General features: G+C 46.7%; 1 protein-coding gene across 7 annotated transcripts in view; it reads right to left on the reverse strand.

Annotated features, from left to right (window-relative positions):
• Positions 1-2,982: 2,982 nt before the first annotated feature.
• Positions 2,983-13,618, reverse strand: part of DRP2 (dystrophin related protein 2) — a 104,091-nt gene continuing 93,455 nt past the window's right edge. For 6 of the 7 annotated variants that reach the window (XM_053891406.1, XM_053891405.1, XM_053891408.1 and 3 more), the window contains 7 exons: positions 12,463-12,599; positions 12,089-12,154; positions 11,772-11,837; positions 10,805-10,948; positions 8,920-9,157; positions 7,385-7,505; positions 2,983-7,099 (listed from right to left, as the gene is read on the reverse strand). In XM_053891406.1, the coding sequence (XP_053747381.1) occupies positions 6,975-7,099; positions 7,385-7,505; positions 8,920-9,157; positions 10,805-10,948; positions 11,772-11,837; positions 12,089-12,154; positions 12,463-12,599 (897 nt within the window). In that variant the 3' untranslated portion in view covers positions 2,983-6,974. The remainder of the gene's footprint in view (positions 7,100-7,384; positions 7,506-8,919; positions 9,158-10,804; positions 10,949-11,771; positions 11,838-12,088; positions 12,155-12,462; positions 12,600-13,618) is intronic. The other variant, XM_053891407.1, reaches the window with a different exon arrangement.

Here is a 13,618-nt window from a genome sequence, read left to right on the forward strand (position 1 = left end):
TGGCTTTTCCATTCACCTTGAGCAAGTCCCTACACCTCTTGGAGCCTCTGTTATTTTTTCATCTAGAAATCAAGGATGATAATGCTTATGACCAAGAGGCATCTGAGGGTTTTCTGGAAGTAGTCCAGCTAGACCCAGGTCTGGTCCCAATTGATGGAGTCAGTGTTGCTCTAGGAAATGAACTCCCCAAGTTTTCTGTGCCTCTTATAGTGCTCCCATTCCAAGTTCAAGTTAATAAGCCAGGGGCAGTGAAGTTCAGGTCAGTATGTATGGGCAGGCCCTGTGGAGGAGGATGGAAGATGGAATGGATGCTGGGGGCAAATGCAGGGAAGAAGCAGGACTAAGGAAGATATGTTAAGGGCAAACAAAATGAAGTTAAGATTAGGAAAAAAGCTAGAAGACAGCTTGAAAACCAAGATGATATATAAAAAAAATATTTTTTTCAGAAATTCAGGCTTTAAAAGATGAGAAGAAAGGGAAGTGGGAGAAAAGGACTGTTAGAGGCAGAAGGTGTGGGGGAAGAGGCAAGGTTTGAAAAGAAGATAGCCCTTTACAGATGAAGGAAGGCAGAGGGGGCCACCTGGGTGGCTCAGTCAGTTAAGCACCCAACTCTTGGTTTTGGCTCAGGTTGTGATCTCACGGTTCGTGAGTTCAAGTCTTACATCAGGCTCTTTGCTGATGGCACAGAGCCTGCTTGGGATTCTCTCTCACTCTCTCTTTGCCCCTCCCCTGCTCGTGCTTTCTCTCTCTCTCAAAATAAAATAAACTTAAAAAAAGGAAGACAGGGGGCTGGAGCAGAAACAGATAACAAAGCATCCTGGGGACATGGCTGGAGAGACTAAGGCTAGTGAGGGTGGCATATATGCCACAGGTGGCATCTAGAGGTGATAGAGGTAGAAGAGCCCTAGTTCCGCCTCTATCCAATACTACAGCCCAAGAGCAGCCAGAACTCTGCTGAGAGGCAGGATGGAAGGGAAGACAACAGGAAGGGGCAAGGGTGAATCCATGCGTCTGCAGTGGCCTTGCATTCCCTCTGCTGCCACATCTCATTGTAACCCAGGGTAACTGCTTCCCCACTGCCCTCCAGTCACCCAAGGCTTACAGCCACCCTGACTCCCCACTTCACCCCAACAAACACACACACACACAGTGATACCTCATGAAGTTTTCTTTTTCTACAGCCCAGTGATTTTAAATTTTACATATTACAGACCTGTGTTGTCCAATATGGTATCAACTAGCCACATGTGGGTTTTGAGCACTTGACATTTGGCTAGCTCGAGCTGAGATGTGCAGTAAGTGTAAAATACACACTGGGTTTCTGTAGGGTAACTGGTGCCGTGCTGACCTTGCACTATTAGCATAGGCCATGTAGGCAAGGCTCAACTGCAGGCTGACCCAGGCCTTGGCAGAATGCCCTGTGATCCTCCAGAAACATGGGAAGATAGGCAGTCTCATGAGAAGTCACTACAAGACCATTTCTCACCTCCCTGTCTCGAGGGAGGCTTCTGGGAGGCAGTTCCTCATCTGCCTTCCTCATTTAGGTTAAGCATAGGACTTTCTGCCTGCCGTGCCACCCCCAAAGTGTACAGCTGGAGGCCATAAAAATAGTATGTCCCACCATCCATGTTGCATGTCCTTGGGCCCCTTTTGTTTCAGTGGCAACCTGTGGAACAAGGGATGCAGGGAGGTGATACCATTGCTGATCTTGCTTTGGCTGTCTTCTATGAGTAGTAAATTGTCTGGATCTGTGTGGGTCTCTTGTTTCTTTCCAGCTGAATTTATCAGCCTGTTTGACAATTTCTAAGACTTAGTTAAAAAAAAAGGAATATAAAATATCTCATTCTATACTGATTTCATGTTGAAATGATGTTTTGGATATACTGGGTTAAATGTTAAAGTTAATATCACCTGTTTATTTTTATTTGATATATTTTTAAGTTTATTTATGTTTTGAGAGAGAGTGGGGGAGGGGCAGAGAGGGGGAGGACGGGATCCGAAGCAGGTTCCATGCTGACAGCAGAGAGCCCGAAGTGGGGCTCGAACTCACGAACCACAAGATCATGACCTGAGCAGAAGTCAGATGCTTAACTGACTGGGCCACCCATGTGCTCCTCACCTGTTTATTTATTTGTTTATTTTTATGTATTTAAAAAAAATTTAATGTTTATTTTTGAGAGACAGAGAGAGAGAATGCAAGTGGGGGAGGGGCAGAGAGAGAGGGAGACACAGAATCCGAAGCAGGCTCCAGGCTCTGAGCTGTCAGCACAGAGCCCATTGTGGGGCTTGAACCCATGAGCGGCGAGATCATGACCTGAGCCGAAGTGAGATGCCCAACCGACTGAGCCATCCAAGCGCCCCATTCACCTGTTTATTTTTTAAATATGGCTACTAGAAAATTGTGTATGTGGCTCTCATTATATTTCTATTGGACAGTGGTGTTATAGATTGGTGAGAAAAGAAAAATGGGTGTTGGGGAAGAGGGACTCCCAGGGTCTTATTTTGCTAGAAAAATGGCATTAAAAAAAAAACTGCCATAGTTTCTTTGCCCCAGTTACAGGGACATTTTAACACTCCAAAAAATTATATGCCGATAATAAAATATAGGCCTTTAAATTGAGTAAATGTATCTTTATGGAAAGTCACTGCATTGTCCTGATTTTTCTCACATTGCTTCAGGCTGGTGAAAACTCCCTCAGATTGATGAGGATGGTTATTTAAGAATCATTGGTATAGAAAGTTCGTCCCATGAGGGGATAACTGGCTAATTTGTATAGGATCTTGAGAGGTAACCAATCCAGGTAACAGTAGTGGATGGGGCTACTACAGGTGGGTTGGTTTTTGTTTTGTCCAGCAGGTGTTGAACTCATTTGGTAGCCCATGTTTTGCAGTATCCCTGTGGCTTCTTGGCCCACCCTCTCTTCCTACACCCAAATAAGGGAAGGATGTGGAACGTCAGAGTCAGAGTATAACCAGAAGAACCAAAGTAAACAAATACAAATTTATTCTTTTCAAAGCAGAATTCAAGGGAAAGGGGAAAAGCACCACAGTGAGTGGCAATCAAAGTTAACCAATTTGTTCCCAGCCCCACACACTTTGTCCCATTTCTAGACCTGTGTGCCACCCTGGCCACCTCCCCCCTGCCCTGGATCCCTTCCCCAACTTCCATTCCTGAGACCAGTTGTTGCAGCCAGCAAACAGCATAGCAAGCTCCACTTTGGGCCCCAATACTGCCCTGGAGACAGCAAGAACATTCAGCAGCCACCCCCCCCCCCACCATGCCCGCAAATGCAGCAGCTGTGGGATGAGATGGAGGCTGGGAGCTGATTCCTGGCCTTGAGCCTTTCCCTCTCCCACAGCCATTGGTGTTAAAAGAGTAAGAAAGAGCTGAAGTATTCCTTTGTTCCCAGGGCCAGATTTTGGCAGGGAGGCCCAGAGATAGAGCTGCCCAGCTGAGCAGCTCAGTCTCCACAGCCCAGGGGTAGGGCCCCCCAGTTTCTCTCCCAGGACTGTTTGCCTTAAGGTAGCTTACTTTCTTGGCTGTCACCTATGCCAGTGGAACTTTAATGAGATTCTTGGCCTGAAACGGTCTCAGAGACCTCAAGTTGGCCATTGAGAATGTGTGTTACAGGAATGTTCTAGCATGAAGCTGGACATGGAGCTCAGATTCCAAACACACACCTCAGGCAGCATGGGTATTCCTCAAAATTAACCTGAAGGGAAAACGTCTATCTCCCAGCATTGGCCTCTGCCTGACGTCAGGGTTTCTCATTACTGTGGCCTTGCCAGCCCAGTTCCTGGAGCATGAGAAACTCAAACAGGTTTCTCTACAGAGAAATATTTTTAAAGTTTGGGCCTTGATAGAAATGGGCACTTGAGAGCCTTGATTTCAGCCTTGCCATTCTGGAGGGAAGGGCATGTGTCCTCCTGGGTAGGGCCCTCTTTAGGGAACCATCCAACAAACAGCTTGATGTTCTGCAGCCAGTCAGCCTTTTTTAACAAGTTCCCAGTCAACATGACCCTGCTCTGCTCTCAATTTGAGCAGAGGCACCTTCATAACAGCTTTTTGGCCTCTGCCAAATCCTGTCGAGAATAAATCGCCTATCAGTCCTAACTGTTCCCTGATACTACTTGACAACAACCCCAGCAAACACTCATGTTCCTTCTCACAAGTCAGAGGCTTTCCTTAGGCTGCCTACCCAGAAAACTCCCCCTTTACCATTCCTCCAGTACAGGGCCATAAATTATGCAGCATCACACAAAAAAGATACCTCTAGGAGACATGATACATGACAGATGCTTAACAACATACAACACATCTCAGTAAATCTCACCCTAATTTGGATTCACCGTGTCCAAGGATCCATTTACCTCACTGAGGGCAAACTGCCCACACATGCTGCAGTGACTGTCACTGGACCCTTGAGTGATACACTCACCTCAGGCATTAAGGTACACACAGGACCACACACACAGTGTCAGTGACCCCATTAGTGAGAATTCAACCTGCTGCTTCGGTCCACCTACAGCACAAATCCTACATAGCAAGATCTACATCTTCTCTACTATGCCTAGCCCACCGCAGTTGCCATAGGCCCTTGGCAGCCCAAGATCTCTTGGGTGAGGTGGGGGTTATGGGAAGGATTTTCTAAGACTTTCCCGGTCAAAGATTGTTTCATAACATCTGCCCTCTTAAGCCTTAGGCAGGATATGCCTCAAAGACCCTGTGCTCCCTGACCTATAGCAAATGTCTTCTCCCCCATTCCTGCCTACAAACTATGCCCCTACAAATACAGCCTCCTTCCCATGGACAGATGCCCATGCCCTATGTTTGTTGCCCACCCACAACCTGTTCACCATACATCCAGATACCCAGGCCTCCCATCCAGAGACTTCATGGGCACTAAGGCAGATGCGGTTAGCCCTGGACCTGTGGCTTAGTGCTCCCTGGAAATTCTAGAAGGAGGTAATCCTAGGCTTCTGGATCAAAGCTGCTGCCCTCCTTCCCCTGCAGCAGATAAATCTAACCTCCCAGAAGCTCTACCCACTGGCCTACTGCTTTATTATAACAGAGCACCCCAACTATCTCATACCTTCCTGACCTTGGTGGCAACTGCTGCTTTCTTTGAGTCCCTGAGCCAGACTTATGACCTGGAAGGGGCTGGAGGGTATTCTCTGCGTCAAAGCCTGGCAAAGGTCAATAAAGGCCCATCTGTTCCTTCTTGTTTGCATGCGATGAGTAGAACTCACATTTGCTCTATTTTGGCACCTGAACCATTGTTTAGGGGAGCCCAGGAAAATTCATCCAAGGCCCAGGTGTCAAGGGAACGAAATTTGGAATGAGTGAAGAGAACAGAGTGACTCTTCCCGTTAGATTCCACTGTGGCCACAGGCTTCTGTTGGCTTTGGTCTTAAGGATAGCTTACCCCAGACATGAATGGAGAGACATCCTAGGGGGAGCAGCCAGGATGCGTCTATCAGTCCAACCAGAGGCTGGGGCTAACAAAGAGCAAGGCAGAACATTAATACTTTGAGAGGTATTAGAATTTAATGTGTGAGCAAGGCCAGGGGAGTACTGATGTACAGTAGGTATGCAGGATAGATATATATGTATATAAACTTAGGCAAATTAAGTCAATTGCGGGGCTCTAGGTTATAAAGCTTCTTTTGATAGAAAACTCCCCAAGTGGGCTTTGACTGTTCAAATTTCCCAAGCCCATTACCCCCCCCCCCCAACCCCGCTATCTACTTTGAACAGTTTCTGGATAAAAGGATTATGGTATATGTAGCCTAGGAAGAGTTAGTTTCCTTTGAGGATTGGATTCACCTTCCAGAGTTAGAAAGAACAGTTTTATGCAAAGGAAGGCCTTGCTGTTGTCTGGGTGGAACGTGGCCAGCTTCCTGATGTGTGGCCAGTGGCTCCTAGGAAGAGGCCACTATTTAAGGTTGCCACTCGCATCTGCCTTATGATTAGCTAGGGACAGTGAGTCACTTCATCTGATTCAGCCTAAAAGAAAGAAGGGTCACAGCCTGCAAGAGTGTTGGGCAGTCACACTCCTCCAGGCTGGTGAGTGGCTTCCCCTTCCTCACCCAAGTAGAGCAAGACTCGCTTGCTGAGCAAGCTGCTGCCTCTACCCCAGGGCTCTGAGGGCAGACCCAGAAGAGCCAAGGGTGGCTTCAGCTGGTTCCTAGAGCAACTCAGCTGGTGTCTCAGGATGCTGAAGCCTTCAAGAAAGAGGATGATTGGGGAAAAAACCAAAGCCCTAAGTATTTCTTTAATGCTTCCAAATGTAAAGTGTAAGTAGGAATCAGAACAAATTGTTCCCCCTCATTGAGGATAGTCTGCCAGGGCCTGAGGCAGAAGGAACTGCAGATATTCTAGGGGGAAACAACATCTAGGTAGCATCAGGATGACTAGAGATATGCTGTCAAACTATAGTATGCCACATGCTGCCCAGACATTTTCAGGGGCACTTTTTTGGGGGTAGGAGGGAGTCTCAGAGATACTCTTTTGCCTCCCTGAGCTGGGCCAGAGAGTAGGACTAACTCCTGCGGGTTCATAATGCTGGAACCCTGGAGTCATTGGGTTTCCTTATCTCCATAATTCCATGGAGAAGGGAAAGGGGCTGATGGGCACTGCTTAGCTCTGTAAGGCAGCTTCTCTGTCCCCATCTGAATGGCTTCCAAGTGCCATCTGCCTGGACCGCAACAGAGACAAACTTAAGGGACTGATCTCAAACTTGTGGATTAAAGGGCACATTTCTATAATTGGAGGAATCATGCGTCTTCCTCCCCCAGTCCTCACACATCCAGTTCACATACTAGTGGATCCCTGCTGCTGCCCAGAGCCCAAATAACTCTGGCTGAGGAATGTGGGCCTGGTAGGGACTGGAAATGTTGGGTGAAGGCTGAAGGAAGACTTTGACCAGAAAGAACCAGAAGACTGTGGATTATAGGATGGGGAACTGGCTCCATCAAGAGGCCAGCAGGGTGTTGGCAGTCACATCAGAGCTTCGCACACTGGGGAAGGCATGGCGGAGCTTCTCCATGATGTCTTCTAAGCACAGGCTGACATCTTGGCTCTTTGACCCCACATCATCTATGTTGGAAAAGAGAGATTTGGGAAGAGAACTAGAGATTCCTTGATGAGGACAAGGGGCTGAAGTGGGATGTGGCCAGCTGAAGGACAAACCTACAGCATTTGTGTTGTTCCAGCACAATGCCTAGTATATAGAAGGTGCTCAATATACATGTGTAGAATAAGCAAACAAATGAATCCATCAATAAGCCCATCATCCCCGAAGCTAAGCTCAAAGCCATGAGGAGAAACCAGTCCCAGCCCTAGCAGCCATAGAAGGGGCTGGGAGGAGCCGGAGGAACTTACCTGCTGCCTCAGTATCTGGAGTAGTCTGTCCCTTCTCCTGGGGGTGACTGCCTTCTGACTGCTGTGGAGAGGAAGCTAGGGATGAGCCTGCAGAGCCATTGCCATCTGGTTCGGTGGGTGGCTAGCAAGAGGTAAGGCATGACTTAAATGGCTTTGTTTTCCTGACCTTACTTTAACAGACTCCTGAGCTTAGAAGGGAGACCTCATGCCCATCTCTTTGCCCTTGGACTTTAAGAATTTTTGGTAGTGCCCCAAACAGTGGCTCTTCCTTTTAAGAAACTTCTTAGAATATTTAGTTACCAGTTACCTTCTTCCTTCGACAACATGTGTCAAAGGTTACCAGTTTGTATAAGGATGGCACTGCACCTAAAGGTCTCTTGCTGTCATCTTGGCTATAATTAAGCTATTTAAAACTCAGTTCTCTCTGAAAATATAGAGTTGTACACCCGATCCTCTGTTCGTGATATAATATCATATGTTAAGACCTCCAGGAATTCATCTAGAGGCTATCCTTGGAGGATCTGGGGAAGAGGCATGGGGTGGTATTGGTACATAGAGTGACAATACAGTTTACCCTTGAACAATGTAGGGGTTACGGACACCAAACCCCCCCTGTGTTCAGCTAAAAATCCATATATAACTTTGGACTCTCTCCAAAACCTAACTCCTAATAGCCTACTGCTAACCAGAAGACTTACTGATAACATAGTGAACTGTTATATATATTATATGTATTATATATTATATCCTCACAATAAAGTCAGCTAAAGAAAATAAAAATGTTATTAAGAAAGTCATAAGAAAAAAAAGAAAGTCATAAGGAAGGGAACATACACTTACTGTACTGTAAAAAAAAATCCACATATAAGTGGACCCACATAGCTCAAACCTGTGTTGTTTAAAGGTCAGCTGTGATAAGTAACATTTACAAAGTATTTACTATTCCTGGCATCGTGCTAAATTCTTTAAATTCATTGTCTCATTACATGCTCACAATTCCAGGAAGTTGATATATTATTATCCCTGTTTTACAGATGAGGGAACTGGGGATAAGTGAGGGTAAGTCACTCTTAACACCTGACAGGCGATGATTGGCAGAGTCACATTCAAACCCCAGGCTGTCTGACTCCATAGCTTCACTATATCACATATACTACTTCTCAAAGAGGAAAGGGACAAACATTAACAAAGAGCTCCCTTCCCAGAAAAACTCTTTTTCTTGGCCGTTCAAACCTGCTTCTTTCTAGAAAACATCATAGTAGCAAAATCAAGGTTTCAGATGATCCTTTGAACTTTGTTCTTTCAATACCAGATTCAAATGTGTCATTGGAGAAGTGAGCACCCAGAATTGGCCGAGCAATGAGACATACCAGCCCCTTCCTTCCTCCACCTTTCCTAATTGTCAGCCCAGTTCTCTTTAGAAAGTCATCCAACAGCCACTGCCAAGGAGCTCTTTCTTTCTACCCCTTTGCTGTGCTCTCCAGCTCTCCTCCCCTCGGGGGCTGCTCTGGTCCTCTCCCACGCTTCAGCCTCACCTGCAGGAGCAGCTCCCTTAGGCGCTGCAGCTGAGACTCTAGTTGCTTGTTGTGGTCTTCAAGAATCTGCATGCGTGTCTCCAGGCGGCTCTTGTGCTGCCGAAGGATCCGGGCCTCAGCCAGAAGCTCCTCATTGTGGTGGTCCTGTGCTACCTCAGCAGAGCCTTCAGCCAGGGTGGGGGTCTCGGCAGCCTCCTCATGCTGCCACTTCAGGCGCCTCAGCTCTCCCTGGAGAATCCTGCCAAGGACAGAGGAGTTAAGACCTATGGCCCTAACAAAGTATTGACTGTCCAGGTCCCAGATGTCTGCTCATACCTCAGTGTGAGCAACCTCTTTGCTCCCTCACCCCCACCCCCACCCTAGCTGTGTTCTTGGTTGAACAGCCATATCCATTTCTTCTCCAGCACATATGTCATTTACTCTGCCATCCTTGGGCCTTGGAGCAGAGGGAGCTGACATTTCATATAACAAATGTCTTAGGGCTTTGATGTGCTGTTTCAGGGATTAATTCTGACCTTAAAATCAGACAGAAACACAGTCTGCAAATAAATGAGGCATTAGGGCCACTGACTCACCTACTCCATTTGTAGATTTTTAGATTCCAGTGGAAGATGTAAACAAAAGACCACCCATCTTGCTTCTTCTCTCCACTACCTGCCTTTTTGGCCCACTTTGAACACCCATGTTGAGTCATCAAGAAACAGGTTCCAAAGAGATGGTCTACTTTAGGGGACATTACTTTTGCAACAGAACCATTCCCTCACCAATGTTTTCCAGGGCCAGGCCACTGCTGATCTAATACAGTGCTTCTCAAACTATCTGTAACAAAATCCTGGGGCAGGGGTGGGGGGTGGTTTTCAAATTACTGTGAACCAGTAAGTGGTCCAAATGCATATGGCTAGTACATAGCCCATGCCACACATGACATGCCACACAAGTTCAGCAACACTCAAATGGGTCTATACCTTATTCAATGAAAAGTCCACTAATTATGTGCTTGGATGACATGGCAATGTCAAATTGCTATAAAAGTTCCTAAAATCTTATTCTCTACTTATCTTGTCTTGAACCAATAATGAAAATTTGGCAGACCAGTCCTGTTCTGAGGACTTTCCACTCCAAGTAGTCTGTGAGCCAGCAGCATGGGCATTTGCCCCTCCCTGGGAACTGGTTAAAAATATAGAACTCTGGCCCCACCCCAGACCTGTGAATTAAAATCTGCATTTTACCCAGTTCCCCAAGTGACTTGTATGCACACTAATGTTTGAGAAACACTGTTCTGAGGAATTCTTTGGGTTCTACTGAATTCCCCCAAAGTGGCTTGGACCCTCCTTAGACCCCTACTGCCACCCGTACTTTATGGACATCAGTGTCATCCTTGTAATCTTCACCTTCCCTCTGCCAGTCTTCAAACACTACATGCAGTGCCACTCTCCTCTTGTTTTATTACTTTCAGTAAGTGATAAGTACCTCTTTTCATTTCTAACACTGAAGATTCCTTGAGGGCAGAGACATGAATACTGTCTTCTGTAATTCTCTGTGTTTGCATTCTCTCTGCTTGCATCTACTGGGTACTTGAAAATATTTGGGTTGAGTTCAAAGGATTCAATTAATTATTATAATAGCTAGTGTTTACTGAACGCTTATGATAATCCAGGTACTGGCTAACACATTTATATGCCTGATTTCCTTTGAAATTCTACAAGTGACCCTAGGAGGTAGATACTATTATCATCATCCCTATTTTATAGATGAGGAAATGGAGGACCACAGAATATAAGTAACTCATTCAAGGCCACATAGCTAGGATGTGGAAGCATCAAGACTCAAATTCAAACTGTTTGACTCTCAAACCCACACAGATCTGTGCCATCACCATACCCACCGGTTCTCATCCTCTAAGTGTGCCAGGATCTTCTGTAGCTCCCCCTTGCTTTCTGTGGCCATGCTGCATGGAGCCTGCTGTCCAAAGGCTGTCTCCCGGTCTGTAATGGGGCTGGAGTGCCGCAGCAGGTACTGGTCCTCATCTCTGCATGGGTGTGGGGAGAGGAAAAGGAGGTGGCCAGGCATTGAACCAAGAAACATCACAGGGCATGAGTTCTCAGCTTCCAGCTCAGGCCTCAGGAGACATATGCTGGAAGATTCACTTCTAAGTCACATAGAAAGGGAAAGGCTATATATTCAGGTTTAAGAGGGATGAAAAAATAAGATGGCAGAGGTCATGGTTGAAGGTATAAGAGAGAGGGTTTTCAGGATGCTGGGGCTTCTGGGTTCTACCTAAAGCTCCTTGGGAAACAATGGGCAAATCATTTCCCAGTCTGTGCTGTTCCCTGACCGTATCCTCCTTTGCTTCCTCACCCACCCAGGGGCTCACTGCCTAAGTCCCAATCAGGGCCAGCAGCTTCTAAGCCTCCTGAGCATGCCAGGAATCTCCCTAGGAATAAAGGGCCCCTTCTCTGACCTATAGCACCAGGGAATCTCTCAAGTCACACTTCAGTTAAGTCCCTGGTGTCTCCCAGGATGTGGCACTAGATGGGGCTTTGGCATCTTGAGCATAGGATAATGATTCATTTCTGCAACTTTAAATGAGGGCATATTCTTCTTCCTTCAAAACTAGGCATAGAAAGATGGGAGCTTACAAGAGGAAGGGACATGGGCAGATGGCAGATCCATCAATAGAGAGCTTCTATTACCAAATACTGTGCACAGAAAGCAGCTTTCCTTCCTCGGGGCTTCTAGGACCCTAGCCACCATACTCCCCCCACCATCTTGAGGATATATCCTTCCCAAATGGTGGCAGGGGGATCCCAAAGAGAATTATTCCTGGAAAATAAGCAGCTGGGAAAACTTACATGCTGTCATCCGGGGACAGGCTATCATTAAAGAAGGAACAATTTTGACTTTCCATCTCAGCAAGCCTGGGAAGAAAGAGCAGGAACAGAAGGGAAAGCAGGATGTGGGTCCTGTTTTCATCTCAAGACTCTAATCCCACAGTGGGATCATTAGCTTTGATGGCTGCCCCAACTGCCTTTAAGTGTTGGGCGTCACTGGCTGCCACATACCCCACTATGCACATCCCTCTGGTCTTGACTCCATTCTCTTTGCCCTGACTGAAAACCCCGTCCCCCTTAGACTCTTGAAAATCTCCCTCCTCCAAACCCAGTGGTACCTGCTGGCAAAATGCTCAATGCGGGAGTGTGTGTCAGCGTGTGGCAACATCGGGGAAGAAGCCAGCCTAGAAGAAAGCAGCAGACTCAGGCAGCCAAAGAATGGGTAGCTGAGCAGTCTGTTACCTTACAACAACCCTCCCCACCCCCTACCACCAAATTAGGGAGATGGGAAAGAGTTGATGGGAACAGGATACAGAGACTGGATTCTAATCTATTTCTCAGGCCAGATTCCTGTCAGGCCCAAGCTGAACTTCCTTGTTACTAGTCAGGTTTGCCTTGGAACATTCCTCTAGCCCATGCGGGACTCAGCTCCTACACAGCACATCCCCAGCTCAGCAAGGCCTGCAGCCTGTGCCCACCCACTGGTACTCACGTCTCACTGTAGTCAGACTCCAGCACTGATTGCACAGGCAGATAACCTCGCTGAGGGTGTTTGCTGAAATAATGCTTTGAGCGGAATTTGTTCTTTAAAGTTGTGGCAAAGTCCCTCATGTTCTCACTGGATGTGGTCTAGGGGGAGACAGGGCAGAGGGACTCACCCTAATGGCTTCGAAGGTGCTCCCCTAGAGCAGGGAACATGACTGGTAATCTAATCTTAGCCCCACTCCCAGAAAAATTTCGAGAAGGGTACAATTCGAAACTGTGAACACTGGTTGCCTCTGGGAAATTGGACTGGAGAAGTGGGAGCAAGGCTGAGGAGAGAGGGGGACTTTTATATTTTATACACCTCTGTATTATTGGACTCTTTTACAGTAAGTATATATTTGTTAATGCAGGAGGTACAGCATTCTCAGTCTCTCATCTCCAGCCAGTTATCCATGCATGATTTTTATAATATTTATTTTCTTTTTTTTTGAGGGTATTTTTATTTTTTTTAATGTTTATTTATTTTTGAAAGAGCATAAGCGGAGAAGGGGCAGAGAGAGACGGAGACACAGAATCCAAAGCAGGCTCCAGGCTCTGAGCTGTTAGCACAGAGCCTGACTTAGGGTGCAAACCTATAATGTTTATTTTCAAGTGGTAATAAAATAAAAATAAAGGGCAAGCTCCCTGCTCCCACTGAGTCACACATGTTTCTGTGCCAACAGAATATGGAGAAGAGATGGTGATTTACAGGGATGGATTCTGGGGAAACAGGTTGAAAACTGGGGTGGTAGGGTGGGAGAAAGCAGTGGGGGGAGATGGCAATATACTTGGGACTTCGGGAGTATCCATGGGGCAGAAAGGGATAAAGGAGTTTGGGGAGTAGAGTTAGCTCAGGGAGCTAAGCACGGAGCTGGGCGTCCTGAATACAGCACAGGAGAAATTCTATGAGTGGAGTTCAGGAATGCTGACCCACCTGGACTCAGGTGGCAATGAAGGGCACAGTTTCCAATGAAAACCAAGTGGCATCTGGGGACCCAGGTAAAGAACATACCCTTTCTAACCTCCAAGAGACTGAGTAATTTGAGCACAAACCTTGGTATTGACTAGAAGGTATGGAAGAAATGACAAAGTAGCAGGTAAAGACCAGGTGACAGAGCAATTCA

The sequence above is a fragment of the Panthera pardus genome, unplaced genomic scaffold (genome assembly GCF_024362965.1).
Source record: "Panthera pardus isolate Hobbes unplaced genomic scaffold, ASM2436296v1 HiC_scaffold_27, whole genome shotgun sequence".
In the NCBI taxonomy this organism is placed as follows: Eukaryota; Metazoa; Chordata; class Mammalia; order Carnivora; family Felidae; genus Panthera; species Panthera pardus.